The sequence below is a fragment of the Biomphalaria glabrata genome, chromosome 11, assembly GCF_947242115.1.
Source record: "Biomphalaria glabrata chromosome 11, xgBioGlab47.1, whole genome shotgun sequence".
Lineage (NCBI taxonomy): Eukaryota > Metazoa > Mollusca > Gastropoda > Planorbidae > Biomphalaria > Biomphalaria glabrata.
In genome coordinates, this window is record NC_074721.1 from 35,130,758 (window position 1) to 35,153,185 (window position 22,428).

General features: G+C 36.3%; 1 protein-coding gene across 1 annotated transcript; it reads right to left on the reverse strand.

Moving 5' to 3' along the window:
* Positions 1 to 1,378: 1,378 nt before the first annotated feature.
* Positions 1,379 to 19,130, reverse strand: LOC106071232 (carbohydrate sulfotransferase 10-like). The gene is made up of 6 exons (XM_056045448.1): positions 19,018 to 19,130; positions 18,790 to 18,882; positions 10,191 to 10,336; positions 8,144 to 8,532; positions 6,190 to 6,723; positions 1,379 to 4,195 (listed from the first exon to the last, which is right to left on the reverse strand). Exons 3-6 carry the CDS (start codon positions 10,315 to 10,317, stop codon positions 3,731 to 3,733), a joined length of 1,515 nt encoding a protein of 504 aa, XP_055901423.1. The 5' UTR covers positions 10,318 to 10,336; positions 18,790 to 18,882; positions 19,018 to 19,130; the 3' UTR covers positions 1,379 to 3,730.
* Between the last annotated feature and the right edge of the window lie 3,298 nt (positions 19,131 to 22,428).

Consider the following 22,428-nt stretch of genomic DNA (forward strand, 5'->3'; position numbering starts at 1 on the left):
AGGGAAATAGCTGGTCGTTTGGCTAGACATGTGACACCCTTGTTGATAATATTCACATTAGAAATAGTTTATAGATAAGTTGTTTATCATCTGCCAAATGGAATTTTTTTGTTTCTATTAGACGTATTGGAGATTTTCATACATGACGGAAAAACTATAAATAGCTCGCTTTTTGGTGCATCCGGTGTACGAGATAAAGGAAGTGTTGATGAGCTATCCTTTTTTCCAATGGTGTATGATGGTGCAGTTGTAGCACTGCAGAATCAACTTTTCTGAATTCTTGTGTTTGTAGCACAAAATAATTTCGAAAAAGAGAAAGCATTAGACTTTCTTCTATGACTTACACGTTATTTAACCCTTAAAATGCGTGTGGTATATTAGCTTCAAAACATCAGAATTGTAATTCCATTTGGTATGCACTCATTGTAAAACAGCTCAGCACTTTAAGGGTTAAAAACAAATCACTAACTAGCGATAATAAAAGAACAAAGCACAGCAGCCATTGCAATCAGGTTTTGTTAAAAGTATATTCTTTTTTTTTTTTAATTAAGTTGGCAACATCGAAGTTGAATCATTACATGATATCGACTATCACTTGGACAATCCAACTGTAAGGTCACCTATTCGAAGAATTCAGCTCAACTTCACTTGTTGTAAGAGTCCAGCCACCTGTAATGAGTACCTGAAATTAATTGGGGGAAATTGAATAGGATTGGTCGTTGTGCTGGCCACATGAAACTGTAAACATCGTCTGCACACTGGCCCCTAGAGTTTTAAAATGGTATCTTAAATAACCTAACCGGGCTTATGGATTGTAAACAAAAAAAAATTTTAGGGTGAAAAGAATTAAATTGAGGAACTGTCATCAGACCATACTTTTCGATCACACAAGGAAAACATATTTATTGCCTCATGTGAAGGCAAAAAAGGGAGCTCTATGCTTGCATGTTTCATTGTATTGTTGATTCAATAATATGCCATGTCCTCCTTTTACAACTTCCCCACACTTTTGTCATCAGTGTATATATAACAATGAGATGCCCTTGTACCTTAGCGAACTGATTACTCCATATGTCCCCCAGAGAGCCCTGCGCTCAATGGACTCAACGCTTTTAGTGGTGCCACGTTTCTCCCTCAAAAGCTACGGTCTGCGGACTTTTTCAGTTCACGGACCAAAGGTCTGGAACTCACTCCCCATTGATCTCAGATAGACAACATGTTACACCACTTTTAAGAAGAACATTAAGACCTACGTGTTGAAAACGTTTTTATTAATTAATTGTCATATTAGCTGTCGTGTTTTGTGTTTGTAATGTTATTGCAGTGCCTTGAGCATACATTAAATAAAGAGCGCTTTCTAAATAAAATCGTTATTATTATTATTATTATTATTATTACTCATAGTAGGTAAATACTCCTATATGGTTGTGAAAGGTGGACACTGAATGCTGAGGCTGAACGAAGAATTCAAGCCTTTGAGGGTGAATGCTAGAGAAAAATGCTGGCTATCATGCCAGAGTTCAGAGTTTAAGCTTTGGCTCGTTGCCAGAGCCCTTGACATACAATGTACACCTTCCTGTTTAATAATAAATAAGTGACGAGATCAAATCAATAGAATATTTAATGTGAAATTATTTACATTGAATACAGGGAGGACATGGTACATGACGGAATTGACTTGACTTGGTTCCTGTGGCTCGCTAGGGGGTTGATTGATTACTCTATTCCAATTAATTAATACTTGCTTAGTTACTCAAACAGGAACAATCACAACTTGATACACTTTAACTCCAACTCAGGTATCCATGGAAATGCAAATAATAATTTAATACTTAATAAGCACACAATATATTAACTGTCAGTAAATAATACATAAGCACCAGTCCAGGAAGCGACTGTCCAACCTTCCTGGACCGGGAGCAGGACCTCACTAAACTAACACACTCTCTCTTACATTCAACGAAGACTTAACCATTCAGTTCACAACATGTGCAAGACTGTTTACATTCACAGCCTGGGAATACATATACATGGGGATATAACTGTCATACCAAAGTATCAAACTAACATTCACTCTTATCATAGAATTCCCTGACAAACAATATCACAAATATTGTAATGTAGTTATTATGTTAATACTTAAATCAGCTTTTTGCATCTTCAGTCCTACAAGCTCAACACAACATATTCAGTAAGTAGTTACAGTGAAATAAACGTACAACACTGGCCCACTGCTGGCCATTGTGTAGACTCAATCTACAACCCCATCACTAGCTCCCTGTAGGGCAGCGGTTCTCAACCTTTTATGCTCGGCGACCCTTTTTACAATCCACCACTCTGCCGCGACCCCTCCCCACACACACACACATACAGCAATAGAAGAGTAGACAATTTTCGATGGTCTTAGGCGACCCCTGGCAAATCGTCATTCAAGGTGGTCGCGATCCACAGGCTGAGAACCCCTGCTGTAGGGACACAAGAAAAACAAAGTGGAAAATCTAGTCTACCAAACTATGACAGCAAAACAACTGCGAAATGCAGTAATGCTTTAGATCAGGGGTTCTCAACCTGTGGGTCGCGACCCCCTTGGGGGTCGATTGACGATTTGCCAGGGGGTCGCCTAAGACCATCGAAAATATGGATTGTTATTGTCTACTCTTCTATTGCTGTGTGTGTGCGTGTGGGTGGGAGTCGCTGCAGAGTGGGGAATAGTAAAAAAAGGGGTCGCCGAGTTTAAAAGGTTGAGAACTGCTGCTTTAGATACTCACCCTAAACAAGGGTAAACAGATAAAGCACAAAGAAACGTTACAGAGACTACCAAACCAACATCATCACAATGAAAGAAGCTCCAGAAACTAAAAAGCAATGCAAACAAAGAAGGTGCGTTAAAAAATTGTGCACATAAAAGGAATAGGTGCTAGAATAATATAACATTACACACAGACATTCCCCTTAGTTCTTACAAAGTATGGACCAATTGTCGTATCGCAAACTGATAGAAAATTCAGAACAATTTCAAGGAAACAAAAACTAAAAATTCTGTTAGATATATTTCATTAAGATCTAAAAGAACAATTTTAAAGAAAAATCCCCAACGACGCCTTATACCAAAGCATCAGCACTAAACAACTTAACTTTTTTTTTAAATTACAAGCTACCAACCTATCATATTTAAAAGTAAGTATCACAACATTAGTGATAATAAAAATGAATGTAACATTATAACATAAAACGCACTGACATATCAGATACCAGGAAAAAGGCAAATGAGTTTGTACTTTTACAAGTCAACATTATGAGAGAAGAACTCTTCAATACTGAAAGCTGAGATGGTTAGGTCATACATAATATAAGACATGCCTCACTATCTAAAGTCATTCTTCAAGGTACAGTGAAATGAACACGTAGAAAGGGTCGTCCAAAGAAAAAAGCTGGCTGTACAATGGAATTGAATGGACCGGCCACTCTCTTGATATCTTGCTAGGAACAGCTGCTGACCGTGAAAAGTGCAGGGATTCGGTAGCGGGAACTGTCACAGCACCCCAAGACGAAAGTGAAGGGACAGATGAGAGATGAGATGAAAATTGCTGGATTGTCACAAGCATAGCGAGTCTTGAGAAGGCAAACTCAGAGAACAGAATGGACTACAGAGATACACGTTTCTGAAGTGTGTTCCCTTTATCTCTCGTCTAAAGTGTACTTTCATTACGCACACATGTACCATGAACGCTCAAGTGTGTGTCTGGTTACTGTTCAGGTTTGTATATGTCTGTGTCAGGTCACTGTTATAAAGAAATGAATACATGGAATCTCTCATGTCTTCGTATCCAAACAGTTGAAAGTCCGTCTTGTATTTAATCATCAGATTTTCGAACAGGTATTTGGGAAGAGTTTGATAGACTTGCGCTTGAAAGCGTTCGCGAGCTGACACCATGAGTTCAGCTTTGCCGAGTCCTGACTCTCTCGCTCTACGGACCTGGGCGATCAGATTGTTTTTAATGGCGCTCTCTGCTAAAGTATCGTCTGGCACGATGTATGTCATTTCTGGGTCGATGTAACCTTTCCACTGGAATGTCTGCCATAACCTGTACGCCAGTTCCCTTAAAGTTATGCAAGAACGGTAAAACATGTAGACTTCTATTTCCTTGATCCTCTCGAAGTGATAATTGATCAGCGTATCCATTTCAAGCTCTACCTGTGAAATATATCACACACATTAATACAAGCGATCTTTACCACGCAAGTTAAGATTTAAACCGGTGTCCCTCACATCCTCACAATATTCTGTGCACCGGATACACCAAAACAATATCTATTTATAATTTTTCCGCCTCAGAGGAAAACCTATAATTATTAAAACAACAATATTTATTCAAAAGTTTATTCACCTTAAAAATTACGTGATTGCACAAGTTATATATGTAGTGAAGTTAAAAATATTGTTATAGTCACATGAAAAGGTTAGACTATTGTAAAAAAAAAAAAAAAGATGCCCAAAAATTAAATCATAAAGGATTAAAGAGAAAATTTGAAACATGATTAACCTATACCTACCTTTTTTTTTGGAACATGATTAATCTTTTCTTAATTACTTGACAAAATAATGATACTGTTTGTGAAATGTGAGAACTTACAAATAAACATTAAATAAAAAAATAATAAGCCCACAAAAGAGGCTGGGGGGGCCCAAAAAGGAGGTCTGAAAGGGAAACTTTACTTTATGTAACTGTATGCTGTGTTTATAGTTAGTCTTATATACTTCATATGTAAGTTGAGGATGAATTGAAATGTATGTTATTTTATTTCCCATGTGCAGGTCTGTAGTCTACAATAAAAGATTTGAGTCGGCCTACAAGTTCTCAAAAAACACTTGGTCTGTCGGAATTTGATATTTAACTCCTTGATAGTAATTGGACAATGATTCTCAGAGGTAGGTTTCCAACCCAAAGGTTATAAGGCCCCTAAAAAAATTGCTGCTGCTTTACTGTTGATTTGTTAGGGAATGTATACTGACATTGTTAGATATGGCTGTCGTTGGAGACAACGAACAATCTTAAGTGTCAGGAATCACATTTAATATTGGGGTAGATGTGGCTGGGTGGCTAAGCGCTTGGCTTCCGAACCTGGGGTCCTGGGTTAGAATATCGGTGAAGACTGTGATTTTGAAATTCGGGATTCTTAGGGCGCCCCTTAGTCGACACAGTTCTAATGGGTACCTGAATTTAGCATCCTCAATACGCTATGATACCATCACGTGACTAGACCAGTTGTGACGAGAGAGAAGAGAAGGAGGTATCTTGGTAAATATTGACATGATCGTTTTTTACATGCATAAAAAAAAATTCACTTAGGGCTCAAGATTCATTAAGGGGAATAATACCACCACATTTGTCTAGTTCGATTTCTTTCCTTTTTTAAGGATACCAAACAAAATAATTAGTTACCAATAGTTAATTATTATTTTTTTACTGATTCTTTTTGTTGTCAGGTAAAAGAAATAATTTAGCAATTTTCCAGCTTAATTTGAGGGAGAAATGACCAATACAAACATTTTACCAGAGTGAGCTGATATAACTTTGTAAAAAAAAAAAGGACAGTATAATCGCTTGAGGCGTAACAATGCCACAAAGGCTCATTTAGAATTGGAAGTAAAAGTTCCCCTTTTAGACCTTGATAGGGCGGATGATGTAAAGGTCATCCGTTTCTGTGGCCTACGGTTAACAAGGGAGTCATGTGGCCAGCACAACAACTAACCGCCTTTACTTTCCCCCAACTATTGTCAGTTACCCATTAGAGCTGGGTGGACTCAGAGGCGCCCGAAGATCTTGAAATTAAAGTCACGAGGATTCGAACCCCGGATCCCGGTTCGGAAGTTAAGCGCTTTATCACACAGCCACCGCGCTTCCTGAATTTGAAGTGCTTGAAAAAAAAACACCTATTTATGCATTTCTTATTGGGTTTAAATTCTTTCTTTCGATGGCACTCATACGCAAGTAGGAGTAAAATGACACTTGGGCATTACCATGGGGCGTCCCTGTTTCGGCATCCTCTTGTAATCTCGCCATAAAAAATAGTCCCCTTTAACGAAAGGGTGTCTTACCCGTCACATCTTTCAAATAAGTAGTTTGTTTATACTAACTAGTTTATGACCTTATAATATATGTATAGAGTTTTACTATAAAAGATGACCTGTTTGTTTTGGTCCATGCCGTTTAAAATGTGTCCCATTTCCATCTTGGCAAGAATGGGTTTCACATCTTGGCTGAAACTTTCCAGGTGCACTATGTGGGTAGCTTTGAAAGCGCAAGGATTGCAGATTTGATGGATAGGCGTCCAATGTGGTTCCTGCCTTTGAAAACTTCCTTCGACAAACTCGGCAAATGTCAAATACTTGGCACACATTCTCTCTGAGCATGTCGAGTAAGATTGCCCAGTTCTCTGGAATTTGGATGCCATCTGCTCGAAATGCTTCCGGAGAAAATCAGAGCTACATTCCCTTCGACCTCTCTGAATTTCTTTTGCCTCGAAGGACCAGAAATCTGGCAGATATACTTTGTCCAGGTAGGAGGCCAGCAGACGAGAAAAAGGGTCCCTGACGACCAACAGCCTTGTGGGATACGCGGTTTCATTGTGGGCAGACGAATAATTTTCGCCCTTTCCAAACTGACTATGAACAATGTTCCTTGATATGGAAAATGGATCTTGGCCGTTCCCAAAACCTGCCTATAGAGAGACCAAACAAAAACAATGATTAAGAACTAAAATTTCGGAATAAGAATGTGATATAAATAAAAGTCGAATTATACAAACTGCGTTGAACTAGTTACACTTAGAACTAATTATGAGCACATTTTCATTTGTATCAGGTGAATTTTGAATTAATTGTTTGTATCGTAGAGATGACCAAGACATGAGATACTGGGAATTGATTTGTTTAGATTTGCATTAGCCAGAAGTTTATTGAATTGTACTTTACTTTTTTTTATTCGCTGTCGACAAGTTTGTTTTTTTTTTTTTTTTTTTTTTTTTTTGCTTTTTTTTTTTTGCTTTATAGCCAGAGACTCCAATATTTAAATGACATTCATCTATTATTGTTTCAAAAATTTGACCAAAAAAATCTGGGTTGGCTGTAACCTTCAAATTGACATATATTAAACTTATATATATGAGTCATTTCAAGTGAATATCTAAAGGCTACACTTTTTAAATTTCCTTTTCCACTTTTACAAATCTATACAACGAGAATGCATATTTAAAAAAAAACAACTATATGTACCAAATCAAGAATAGATGTTATCACCTTTTGTTACCTTTGATAACAAAAAATTATTTTTTACCATAATGATTAACAAAACATTAGCTGTTCAAGCTGTTCAAGCTGTTAAAGCTATCTTGTGATAACAATGGATGTTTTGGTATTTATTACTGATTTTCAAGCTGTAATGAATGTTACAACATAACCAGCCTTTTATAAACCTTATCATTGTATCTTTACTATTGCATTGATAATATTAGTCAACAATATAGGATACATATTCCACAGACATAACTTTATAGTAGCATCAAAATCTCTTTTGCTATCATTTTCAAAGCTGGTTCTTTGAAGTATGCGTGTTTGGCTTTATTCACTTTACAACTAACAACCAAGTGAAAAAAACAATTTGCTACATCGTTGCCTCTATAGCCAAAAACTAAACGGACCACCCTGAATTTAAAAAAAGTACAAGCTTATAACATAATCTGTATATACAATTCTCTACGTCACTCAACCACGCGGGACAAGACGCACGCACTCCGACTCTTTAACCCTCGATAAAAAAGTCATGGAAAGATAACGCTTTTATTTCTGCAAGTCGAACTTTCGCGGTGACAGAGAGCGCGGTTCAGAAAAAAAAAGACTTGGGAGGGGGGAGAACAAGTAATCTATAAATAGTTCTCTACGTCGCTCAACCACCCACTCCATTTGGACAACTGTGTCTTTCAGGAAGTGTTCAACCGTCACTAACTAGTGCGTATGCTACGTCGCGGGTCGGCTCGTAATTAAGATTGCTTGAAGACACCCCATATTTGAAAGTTCTGGCCAACCCACTAGAGAATCGACTAATTTAAAACTAACAGTAGAATTTTGAAAAGAACAACTAACCGCTGTAAAGACTCTCTTCCAGAAAGTGCAGCCAGCTTTGGGAACGTAACAGTAGATGACCCCTGACCTGTGAGTGAACACGCCATGAACTTCACCTCGTACCCATGTAGTCTGACAGACTTTTTCAACTCGTCTTCGGCGACTTAGTATTTCTTGGGTTGGGGTCCTGTTTGCGCGCTGCGTGAATACCCGCCTTTTCACTGAGCCACGGATAGGCACATTCTGGGCCACGGGCGAATTAGAATGTGGGATTGTTGGTGGATCCTCCTTGTGCACGCAAACAGATTTCACTGCTTCAATCTGACGAAGAATGTTCTGGTTCTCGTGCCCGTCTAGCTTGGTGGAGGTTTCATTTTGTTGTCGCTCAAAGTTGCCAGATGTGGAAATATCTAAAGAAAAACAATTTTATAAAATATTACTCCGCCTAGCAGTAAACAGTCAGAGATAGCGCAGAACGAGCCAGTAAAGGGGCTGGGGTATCATTGTAAATTGATTGGCTCTTGAATGCAAATAAAAACAAAATGATATACAAATCACTGGCGGATCGGGAGGGGGGCGGGTCGGTAGTTGCGATCCAACCCTCACTCGACCGACCCACACCCTTTTCGCAGGGGAGGCGGTCGATTTGTGTACACAATAATTAATTTTCGTTAAGAATATGTAATAACTATTTATAATTTAAACAATTTATATCCTATGTCGCCCCCTTTCTTTGGGGTGGGGGCGTCATGGCATCTACCGCCCTCTCCCCCAGCTATAAGCCTTTGAGGTGAAGCGGGCTAATTTATGTGCAGCAATCCCAATTTGTAAACAAAACTACTGAAAAATCTATTTACTATATTGATATTTTAAACCATATTTAGCATGTTGCTCCCTTCTCCTATGGTATATTGGCCGATTCTGTGAGGGGGAGGGGGTGATTACATATACTAGATATGTCTGACCCTAATCCTTCGGGAGGGGGGGGGTAGGAGTAGTTTGATCTACTGCAGAAATCATGGTTAGTGAACACAATTGATCTAAATATGCTACTTATTAATATTTGAACTGATTGGTATATTATGTTGGGTTGTCGTTACCAGGTTGAAGCTGGGAGTGGGAGAAGCGTAGGACATTTTTATTGGAGAAATTACATAATTTATGTATTAATAACTAATAGCTAAAGGTTCTGGATCCGCTAGTAATGCAAATGTAATGCTGAAATTTAGGACAGCCATCTTGAGTCCTAGATTTATGGGGTTGTAGAATCATCCTGCATCAGGGGCGTCTCATTGTGGGAACATCCTGCATCAGTTGCGTCTCATTGTGGGAACATCCTGCATCAGGGGCGACTCAGAATTCACAATACTAAGTCTTCGGCGTGAGTTTGATTCCTGGCTTATGAAATCTTGGTCATCTTGCGGACAAGCTAAAATAATTGGCCTTAAGATAGAATTGACCCTTGATAGTCCAACTATGACAGGACCAGAAGAACTTCAGATAGCCGAAGACGGATTACCAAAAGTTGACTGTACTCCAAAGAATCTAACCATATATGTCAAAGAAGTCTCTTCTTTTGATAATTAGATATTCTTTTAGACTTTCAAGGGTATACAAATACAAAGAAAAAGAACAATTTATTGAACTAGAAATACTAAACAACATTTCATCTTTCACATATACTAAATTTCAATTTAAACTTTATTTTAAAAAATATATAAATAAATAAATGATAGCTTTTATATAGCGCTACTTTCATGCTTATAGCATACTTAGAGCGCTATGGTCCAATCTTGTTTCTGGACCAGGGTGGAGGTGTATCTGGGAGAAGGTTTTCCGTGCTGCCTTTAGGCGATCAGTAAACAACTCTGGTCGAGTCGGGTGTAAAACCTCGAGCCCCTTCGTAGGTAGCCAAACCAAGCCAAGTTCAAGCGTACTTAGCCTCTCGACCACCCTTACTGAAGTATACATTAACTACAAGAATTACTTGGCGCCACGTCGGATTACTGAGTATGTTGGATTAGAAAAGTCGAACTATCAAAAGTCAAATGTAAAGAAATGCACATACCAATGGAGATTTTCCGTTTGACCAGTAGCCGCTGACCAGTAAAGGAAACAGTGATGATATAAGTGACCACAGCAGTGACCAGTACAGTGAACGTATACTTGGTAGCGTTTCGTGTGGCCGTGGCCATTTTGGTGCTGAGCCAATACCTGAAGTAGAAAGTTGCTTTTATTTCATGTGTCATTATAGTTTAATTAACCCTTATGGTGCTGAGCTGTTTCACAATTGCATACAAATTGGAATTACAATTCTGATGTTTAGAGGCTAAACTACCACACGCATCTTAAGGGTTAAAGGGAAGCTGGGTAGATAGATCACCTCAGAGAAGGCACCTGAGATGAACTCCTATTGAAAAATCAGAGCAGGAAGGACTAGTCCTCCCGTAGTGCTCTGGCAAGAAACTTAGCCGTCCGGCGTAGTGCCTCATAGCTCAGAGAAGGAGAAGTGTTCACCCACATTTCTTTTCTTCGACTTCTCCATTGGTCATTTTTAATTTTACCCATTCTTAAAAATGTGTCTTGACTTCACATGAGCGTAGCCAGGATTATTTTTATGGGGGGGGGGGGGAGGGAGGTTTGGAAGGGATTTGAACTCAAAACCCCCAATTGTCTTGGCTACGCTCAAATAATTTTAGTGTGTAATTTGCTTTTTTTTTATATTGAAGAGGTATTTTTTAGCATCAAACCACTCTGAAGGGGGGTTTAAACTCAAAACTCCTTTTGGCAACGCTCATAGCATTTTGAGTGCGTAATTTGCTTTTTTTCTTACATTGAACATGTATTTTTTTAGCTTCAAACCCCGCTTGCGGGTGGTTTAAACTCAAAACCCCTTTGGATACGCTCATAGATTTCTTAGTGTGTAATTTTCTTTTTTTTTTTAATTGAAGAGGTATTTTTTAGCTTCAAACTCCTATGGAGGGGAGTTTAAACTCAAAACCCCTTTAAATACACTCATAACATGTTGAATGTATAATTTGCTTTGTTTTTAATATTAAAGATTTTTTTTTTTTACCTTCAAACCCCGCTGAAGGGGGGTTTAAACTCAAAACAGAGTCAAAACCCATTTAGCTACGCTCATAACATTTTGAGTGTGTAATTTGCGTTTTTTTTTATACCGGGTATTGAAGAGGTATTTTTTAGCTTCAAACCCTACTTAAGAGGGGGTGGGGGTTAACTCAAAACCCCTTTGGCTACGCTCATAGAATTTTGAGTGTGTAATTTTCTTTTTTTATATTGAAGAGGGGGTTTATCGTAAATTTTGGAAGGGGTTTAAAAATCAAAATTTTCCTTAACTGTGCTCGTGAAATTTGGGGGATTGTCGTATGCATTTTTTTGTTTTGTGTTATAGAAGAGGGGAATTTAACTGCGAAAACCCCTGGTAAGGGGTGTTTGAAGGTCAAACCCACTAGTAGTTTTTTTTTAACTCGAACCCCCCTGGTAGGGGGTTTTAAACTCAAAGCCTCCTTTGCTGTGCTGGGGCAAGTGATAGTTTTGTATTAAAATATTAAAATCTCACCTAAAATAAACAAAATCAAAGCAAAAAATTAGTCACTAAATTCCGATCCCCCCCCCGGCTACGCCCATGTGACTTCATGCCCTATTATTTTATTAATGTATCAGTTTCATCGCCTTTTGCAAACGGTCGCCCTCCATGCGAAGATAAGACACAATCTTGCTTGAATTAACATGTATATAATGTATGTATTTAATGGATATGTATTGTCTCTAATCAGTGGCGTAGCAAGGTATCCGTGGGCCCGGGTTCAAGAATATCTTGGTGGGCCCCCCTTCCACTAATAAGATGAATGTAAAGTGAGACAAAACAATTGAGTAATTTATATGTATCGGTACATTTACCGAAAGACATTCCAATGCAAGTAGAGTATCTTTTTATCATTAAAAATGTCATTACGTTTGATCCAGTTAGGACTTAGACAAATACTAGTGTCTTAAAAGTCTATGTTTGTTCAATGTCTTAGGAGAATTGAACGACTTAAAGATGTTTCAAATAAAGAAAGATAAGTTTTATGAGTTTTACATTCTACACATTTACACTCCTAAAATCTCTAGGTGATAACTATTAAATATTAATATAAACTATATTCTAATTCTACTACCATCATGTAACAGTAATTACATCAAACATTTTTCTGGCTTTTATATAGCAAAGTCAGTAACCACTAATCAGTACATCTATTTCTAGGCTTTAAGGTTGCTTCTCGCTCAATGGAAATTACACTAAATACATTTAACATTTTATGTCACAGACCGCTATTCTGAACACATTGATACAGACAAAGCGAGAAATAATATGAATGCTGTGACAATGTCTGAAAAACATGATGATAAAAATGTAGTTGTCTTAAATAAAAAAAACAGCCAAATCTCATATATCTGTTTACGATAAAAAAAAAAAATAAGCAGCCAAAGCTCGTACACAGACTATATAGGTCTTTATGAAACATTGAATCCGTGAACAATATTCTGAGTCAGTATCATCTGGGTCAAGTGTGACTAGAAGAATGGTGACATCATACAACTCTTTTGTCTTTGCACTTGAAATGAAACTGGGCATTAACTCATGATGACAATTTTTTTTTATTCATTAAAGGAACACAAAGTAATTTGTGTTAAAAGATTTAGAACATCAAACTATCAGAATCTCATTGTTTTTAGAGAGAATCATTCCTTGGTGGCCACCTTGTGGGTAACTTTTGTTTAGTGTCCTAGGAATGACGCTCTCCCTATTGGATTCAAGATGCACCCATCTTGAGAAGCTGTGAGCAGAAACACATACTAACTCATGGAAATCTGCAACGTCTTTTACAGAGCAGACGTAATCATTTACTACCAAGTCTAAGTTGTGGTTAGCACAGTGAACATAATGCGCAAGCGACTTCTTTTTATGAAGCTATTCCCAAAGGCCATTATACTATCCACTCATATTGAAAGCACCATCCTAGTTTAGCCTCGCAGTTTATTTAAGAATAAATTATTCATTATTTGGAGCAATTGTACAGCCAATTCTTCACAACTATGAAAACCTAGAAATGACTTTGTCATCGCTATTTTCTTGGGTATTCCTGCATCGAAAATCACAAAATTATGTTAATTTGATCAACTATTGATATGTCTTGAGTGCTCTCACTAATGAAAAATGGCGCCAGTTGGCCCTCTAATTGTAGCATTATTTTTGTTAGAACTGCATTGCCCAACGGTCTGTTATCTCTGGGGCTTTGTTGTCCAGTCCAATTTCAATATTCACAGCTGTTTTAGAAGTTTTGGTTTAAATAATAATGGTGTTAACTTTCTTTAACAACTATGAACCAAATAAATACTAAGCATTGGTCAGAGAAGGACATTATTCCATGATCAATTTAGACATCTCTCTATCTTCTAAATATTTGTTATAAACCTGCTCGCCTATTATGTTTCGCCATTCATTGTAATAACACACGCACGATTGTTATGTAACATACTTTGATGTTTCTTTTGCTTAATATTTGATGTTATGTTTTATTTGTTTGGATTTTATTTTCTTCTTTTTTTTTTTAAATTCTGTTGTTAACATTTTTTTAAACACAACTAAACATTATAATGACGACTTCTATTTTTAGTATCTATCTTATCTTATCTTATGTAATACAGACGTTACTTCAAAAAAGAAGATGATTACGTCCTACGCGTCATGCATTTAGTGGCTACTTTGTTAGATCGGATACAAATGTTTTTAAATCACATTTGATTTTTTTTTAATAGTAATGAAAATATTATTTAATAGCAAAGACATACTACATAACTATTGAAACCATCAGAGACAGAAAATGATATTAGGATTAGCATATCAACAACTAAAGGATAACCAACCAATATTAAAAGCATGTACAATTTTTTTTTCCATTGATTAAATAAAGTTTTAGGTACAGTGTTAGGATCATCCAATACAAATTTTCTCATTTTAAATACAAAAAAATAAAAGAAACAAATTAGGGTTTGAGAAAATTGAATAATTATCAGATGAAATATTAATTCGTGACCAACAGGGCTATCCCTATAGCAACACCTCTTTCCTTATTTTTCTGTATGACGCTTTAATATTTTCGAAACCAAACTCCTCCCCCCCCCCACCCAATTAATTCTAATACTATCAATGGTTTATGAGTGGACAGAGTAAAAAAGTAGGGTACGAACTGGCATTAATAGTCATTTCAATAGTACCATTAAGGCTCGCCACTATTATAATAAACCTGATGGAAAGCAGTTCTTTACATTCAAGCAATCCAAGACGCTGGTACATACACTCTAGCTTAAATCACGGGTCAATGTTTTAAAACTAAAATAAAGTTCGTGCAACGTTGTGGATATCTTGAGGGAGCTTTTCAGATTCTACGCTATATTTGGTTTACAAAAGGGCATTTTTCTTCTATAGTGTCATCCCTATGTTCTCACGAGGGCCCCAACTGGTCAAGAGTCATGGCCCCAAGTGCTGTGGGCCCCTAATGGTCGTGGCCCGGGTTCATTGGACCCCTTCGCGCCATGGATACTACGCCACTGTCTCTTATATGAAATTGTTATCTATTTAGTTTAAATTACACTTTAAAATCATTGATGGCGTAAACATGGAAACCTCATATGAATAGAAAGTACAACGGAAAGAAGTGCTTTTGTTTGTGATGCCCCAGGGCATACAAAATATTTAAGATCTATAATAATTAAAATTGTTTCAAAATTATGAAAAATTAAATGGCGATAATTAGTTTACTATACTACATCTAGTTGAACTTAAGTACACAGAGCCGGATTTAGACGTCATAAGGCTTTGGGCTTTTTTGAAACATGGCCCCATGAAATCAGCATAAGGCAAATTGTATTTCTTTTTCTTCACTATAATTGTTAAAATCACAGAAACAATTTTAGCTCTAGCTTAACTCCAGCGCTGAAAGTCAACATGTATTAATTTTTCTTTATGTAACTTGTTTGTTTTTTTAACTAAAACATTGGAAAGGTCAAATAAATAGCCCTGATAAAATAGCGCAGTGTTTTCTTATATCAGGCAGTTCTCTATCAAGTCTATCTAATCATTGACCTTACAGCTTTAATAATAATAATAATAATCTCTATTGTCCGTATGGAAATTTGTCTTACAATTTGTGCATTACACCAAACAAAAAACATTATAACTATAAGAAACCAAAGTGCACATTCACACCAGACTCACTCATAATTTACATGTGACAAAGTTTATACCAGATTGTTCTTATTTAATGATTTGATTGCCAGGGGAACAAAAGAGTGTTTGTGTCTGTTTGTCTTTGCTATTGGTGTCTTGTATCTCTTTTGTGATGGTAAAATCACAAAATCCTGACACAAAGGGTGATTCTTTATTTCGAGGATCTTGTTAGCTTTTTTATAGATGTTTGTCTCAAACAACTGCCCAAATGGATTCGATTATTACAGTTTTTGACCTCAGTTCCTGCATTGAGGTCCAGAAAAACAAAACAAGATGCAGAACAGCTTTTAAAGTTCTATTGATTATCTACGGCCAGATCTTTTTTTTTTCAACATCCACAAATAAATCGTTGCCTGGTTATTGACTGCAGTCAATTGATTGTAGGCCTAAATGTTGATCGATAGAAGAACCACAGAGATCAATCAGTTCATTCTAAAACAAGATCAGATGACTAAAATTAAGGAAGAAAGAAAGGATATGAGTCGCTGAATGTGTACATTGTGATTGTGTGTGTGTTGGTAATTTAATTTATTGTATGTGTGTGTGTATTGTGTTGGTGCTTTTTTTTTTTTTTTGGTTTGTATGTTTGAAAGTTACTAGTAATTAACTTTTACTAACATGTATGTTTGTATTGATGCGCAATATTATTTGGATTTATATTTACTTTAGGTGTAATCAGGCTTTACGTATTCACACCTCGCAACAGACCATAATCTATACAACACCGCGTCATATTCCGGCTTGAACCGTTAGACAAATTAATGTGAAGTATTTTTTAAAAATTACTAGGAGATAAAAAAAAACTTTTTTTAATACGAAAGAAATATAAACTAATTCAAAACTAATTTGGCTACTAAAGAAATAGAGTAATTGTTATGGGCTCACTAGGCAGCAATAACTATCAGGCCTATTTTTATTCGAATCTGTGTAGCACGGAATGAGTCAGCCAGGAGAACCAATGTCTTGGCAGAATTGAAGTCATTGAGTAACATGCATGACTAGATAGGCCAAAGAACACGCGAAGACGTAATCATCTTCTTTTTGGAAGTAAAGTCTATGTTTTATAAGATAAGATAAGAAGACACATATCCTTGTAATACCAAAGATTGTTGGTCATATTCTTTCATCCACTTTAAACTTGACAATTTCAAATTTAAAGTCTTTCTTTTTTTTTTTTTTACATGTAATTCATTTCCATAGAGAATTCTGTTTCCGCCATAGTACCCTCTAAGAGACGCCGCTCAGGCTGACGGGCATTGATGGTAGTCCCCTTATGGAGAGGGCGAGGCGGACTTTTTGGGTACCTTTGCGTCAGAGGCATCACCTGGGAGTTGTATTTATGACAAAAACTGAGGACCCAAGTTTTTGTTCGAGTTGTGTTTGTGTGTGCGTGCGCGTGTGAGCGTGTGTGTGTTTGTTTCGTGTTCTTATCACAGTAAATAAACAGCCTCAGCCTCTTTGTTTCCATTCCTTCGAGCTGCCTGCTGTAGATCTACAATCTAAGTCGCCCAAAGTAAATCTGCGACAGTGTTTCACTGTTTGATAACTAATGAGCGCTATTGAAACAATGGATACACTTTCTTAGTCTTGAAGTTACACTAACAAATCTTTGTTATCTACAACATAGAATAAATGAAACAGATTTACACGCGAGAGAGCTAAAAAAAAAAAGAGCTTAAACTCATAGTGTAACAGCATGTTAAAAACAATATGTCATCCGATTTTTTTTTTTTTACTCAACATCAATCATTATTAGAAACGGTCCATTTCGTTATTTCCGTAACACAATCTTAAGTGTTGTAAATTGTTAAGTGTTGTAAATTGTTAAGTGTTGTAAATTGTTAAATGTTGTAAATTGTTAAATGTTGTAAATTGTTAAGTGTTGTAAATTGTTAAGTGTTGTAAATTGTTAAGTGTTGTAAATTGTTAAATGTTGTAAATTGTTAAATGTTGTAAATTGTTAAATGTTGTAAATTGTTAAATGTTGTAAATTGTTAAATGTTGTAAATTGTTAAATGTTGTAAATTGTTAAATGTTGTAAATTGTTAAGTGTTGTAAATTGTTAAGTGTTGTAAATTGTTAAATGTTGTAAATTGGTATTTGGACGTTTTAAAAAATAAAATGATGTTTGATTCTAAAACACATAGTACACTTATCAAGACACTTCGCTTACTTTCTAAGACACTTTGCTTACATTCTAAGTCATTTTGCTTACTTTCAAAGACACTTCGCTTACATTCTAAGTCATTTTGCTTACTTTCAAAGACACTTCGCTTACATTCTAAGTCATTTTGCTTACTTTCAAAGACACTTCGCTTACTTTCTAAGTCATTTTGCTTAATTTCAAAGACACTTCGCTTACTTTCTAAGTCATTTTGCTTACTTTCAAAGACACTTCGCTTACTTTCTAAGTCATTTTGCTTACTTTCTAAGACACTTCGCTTACATTCTAAGTCATTTTGCTTACTTTCAAAGACAATTCGCTTACATTCTAAGTCATATTGCTTACTTTCAAAGACACTTCGCTTACTTTCTAAGTCATTTTGCTTACTTTCAAAGACACTTCGCTTACTTTCTAAGTCATTTTGCTTACTTTCAAAGACACTTCGCTTACTTTCTAAGTCATTTTGCTTACTTTCAAACACACTTCGCTTACTTTCTAAGTCATTTTGCTTACTTTCAAAGACACTTCGCTTACTTTCTAAGTCATTTTGCTTACTTTCAAACACACTTCGCTTACATTCTAAGTCATTTTGCTTACTTTCAAACACACTTCGCTTACATTCTAAGTCATTTTGCTTACTTTCAAACACACTTCGCTTACATTCTAAGTCATTTTGCTTACTTTCAAAGACACTTCGCTTACATTCTAAGTCATTTTGCTTACTTTCAAAGACACTTCGCTTACATTCTAAGTCATTTTGCTTACTTTCAAAGACACTTCGCTTACATTCTAAGTCATTTTGCTTACTTTCAAAGACACTTCGCTTACTTTCTAAGTCATTTTGCTTACTTTCAAAGACACTTCGCTTACTTTCTAAGTCATTTTGCTTACTTTCAAAGACACTTCGCTTACATTCTAAGTCATATTGCTTACTTTCAAAGACACTTCGCTTACATTCTAAGTCATTTTGCTTGCTTTCAAAGACACTTCGCTTACATTCTAAGTCATTTTGCTTGCTTTCAAAGACACTTCGCTTATTTTTTAAGACATTTTTTTTCTTACTTTCTAGGACACTTTGCTCACATATAAGACTGTTCACACACTCTAAGACACATAGGTCACGATTTTAAACCAAGTAATGAGAATTGATTTTTATGTATATAATAAAACAAAAATATTTAATTTAATATCAAATTCAAAATAACTTACGCTACAACACAGCGCAAATTTCATCAACCCAAGTCCAGATAGATGAGAATCAGAATAATCCGAATTTGTATTTCATTGTAGAATTATCTAGATCTACAGAAAGAACAAAAAAGGAAAAAAAAACATAATAGTTAACTTTAAAATTCGGTATGTGAATATATAACAAATCTGAAAATCATGGCAACCAAAGAGTTTGCCTTCATAATACTGAGATCTGGAATCTCTTACCAAGCTGTAGCGGATGTTACAATGTTGCATTTTAAACAAACTGCTATCACATTTGAAGAAGACAAGGATTAGAACATTTCAACCAAAGAACAAAGCCTCACAGAGACTCATTACGTACACACACATGCATAAAGACACACACACAGGTGCATAAAACTCTAGGACACACACACACACACACACACATAAACTCTTCTATGATACAAAAAGGTTAACTGTCAACAATCCTCCCCCCCCCCCCGATACTCTCTCTCATTTTTATGCGCCTCGTCGCAACGCAGTTACAGCAAAAGCGCAATGATAACAGGAGCATGAACTTGAAAGGAGATTTTTTTCTCGTTCCGGACGACATGTGGGGAAAAAAAAAGGGGGGGAGAGGGGTAAGGGAAGTCAAGGTAGTCCGACATGGTCCAATGAACTTTGTTACGGTTCCAAAGTGTAACGCCCTTAGCTGAAGCTTTAACTCTTTCTCTCCTAACTGAGGATACCAACGTTGATTTCACCAGAATGTGGTAAATAATTACGGAGAGAAAGAGTTAAGAGAAGAAATAAAATAAAACAGCGAACAAGAAAAGTAAACAAAATACTTTTTTAAAAACAAAGTTTCTGTTCAATGTAATTGTATCAATTAGTTTGGATCAATCATGTGATTATATTTGTAATAGATCTAGACCAGGGGGCGGACTGGGTATCAAAATCGGCCGGGGCATTACTATATAAGCCGGCCCATAAATGGCATGTCATATTTTTCGGTTGGGGGGGGGGGGGATTGTCATATATATTACTGTGTGTGTGTGTATATGTAATTAATCTTCATTACATTCTGACCTTTCATTCTTTCAAAAGGTTTTTTTTTCTAGCCTAAAATACTCTATTCCTATAATTAGTGGAAAGACAGTACACACCGCCAAGGGACAGGTAGGGAGTCTGGGGGTTCGCTGTGAGCTCCACCAGTGGAGTTCGGGGCGAAGCCCCGGACCCAAGCATTGTTTCCGTTATTTTAAGCTTTAAAAAATGCATATTCTGAGGTATCTACAGTGCAATTAGCCTGCTACTCTTCCGCTTAAAAAAAATCAAAAACCAAATCTGCTATTCACTCGAGTCCAACGACTGGTAGAAAATGGTAAAAAGTTGTTGTTTTTTTTTATTGGAGGGGGAGGGTTACCACAAATCCCCTTTGGCTACGCTCATGAAATTTGGTGACTGTAGTTTGCTTAAGTTAGCTGCACTGGGGCAGTAAGTAAAGTTTCCCTTTCAGGCAATAAGGTCTGAGGCAAGTGATGGTTTGAACCCTTCCCCTCCCGGCTACGCCCATGTGTCATCTTATAGGTGTAAGCCTAATTCTCTACAAAATATATAAAGCTTGACAACGCATCGAAAACTGGATGCGTTATCATGGGCCATGTATGTAGTCTGAAAACTATAAACAATACAATAGCAGCCTAAGGAGTTTGAAGCATTTTGGTATTACTTATAGATTAGACGTTTCTTCAAAAAATAAGATAGTTACGTCATACGCATTTCATGTGTCAATCTAGTCATGCATGTTGATACGTGACCTAAATATGCTAAATCATTGGTTTTATCCTGGCTGACTCAGGCAACCCATTCCATTAAAAGATAGGAGAGACACTTACTTAATGTTAAAAGCTCTTGCTTCGTCCTAGTACATTCTCAAAAACGCGATTGGTATATGAATATATTATTTAAAATATAAATGATTCTAAATCTCCTTTCATTATATATCGGATATGACAGCGCTATATAAATTATTGTAATTATTACAATAATTATCATCACCTATGCATAAGTTTGCCATTAATTATAATGGTATAAAAATTGATTTAGATCTTGATTTTTTTTATTAAATAATATTTATAATATGAAGGCCTATTTATCTTTGTTAATAAAAATAAACAAAAAGAAACTTACTTTTCCTTTTCAAATCGCAGAAAGTAGAACTTTATACCCATATTGAGCTGTGATTAAGTTGGGTGGTTTGCAATTTCGCGGCTGTGTGTATGTGTTAAAGTGAATTTCTATTAATGATTGTTAAAGAGATAATTGTCGCCCCTATTTTCTTTTGCTGCGTTATATCAATGTTTTCTAGCTTAACCTCTCTCATCCCTCTTTTTCGTTAACTTTCAATGGAACCATCAAATGACGGGGGAGGGAAGGAGCAAAAACAAAGGGGAGTGCCATCAAACGTCCATGCCGACTAGCAAACACAGCCTCGAAGACATCAAAGCAGTGCTGAAGCCTAAGCCGCTCGTGCATAGCAGAAAGTACGGTCTAACATTTTGCAAATGATAATACGTAGGCCCTACAGTGTATAAAGTATTTTTTTTTATATTCTTGTTGAATTTCAAACAAAATAAATTGTAATAATAATAAATAAAAATAGAAAACGTGTTCGGTCCTTTGTGTCTTGCTGCAGTCACTTTGTTTTTAAAAGTTGTCTGCATTGACATTTTTTTTCTTTTTTCGTGACCAGACCGTCCCATTTGGTACCGGCACACCGGGCATTTGCCCGTTTGTCCATATTGCCAGTCCGCCCCTGATCTAGACTAGCAATGATAAATCTGTACGATTAGAAATATTTTACGAATTGTTTTTGTTTAGCACTATTTCCTTCTCGCAATGTGCTATGATTCTATCACGTGTCTGGACCAGTTGGGAAAGGGAGGGGGGAGAAAAGTGGCATCTGTGTGAATGTTACCGTGATCGCTTTTTTAAACGCATAAAAAAAATAGTACGACTTGAATTCGAACTTAGGGCTCTAGTCTTCTCAATTTATACCACCACATCTGTCAAGTACAATTTTTTCCCTTGTTCGATACAAAAAATAATTAATTACTAATAGTTAATCAACTATTATTTTTCAATTGATTCTTGTTTGGTCATTTACAATAAATAACTGCAAAATTTCAACTTGATCAGAGATTGGGAGAAATAACGTGTACATTTATTTTTTACCAGACAAACAGACGGACAGACAGAGAGAGCTGTTAAAATATTTGAAAAATCCCCCCAAAAAATGCTTCAGCCTCCATTGATTTTAAACTTGTAACCATGCATGACTTAAAATACCATATAACCATCACTCGATACCTGCATTTCAGTGCGTTCCCTGGTCTAAATATTTTTTATTACACCAAAGCACGCAGACCTCTGAAATCTTGGGCCAATGACCTGCATTTTAAATAATTTTGTGTCGAGTTGTTTTAGTTACTACATTAGTTACTACATTTTACTACATTTTAAATTCGTTTCAATCCTACCTCCAGTGTCTCCTCATATTTCTTTCTTTATTATTTTTGCAATTTATTAAAACTAGTGTTCTATGTGTGTATGATACGCTCATGAATACATTTGAGAAGCCTTGTAAGTCTATGGAATTAATCGAAAAGA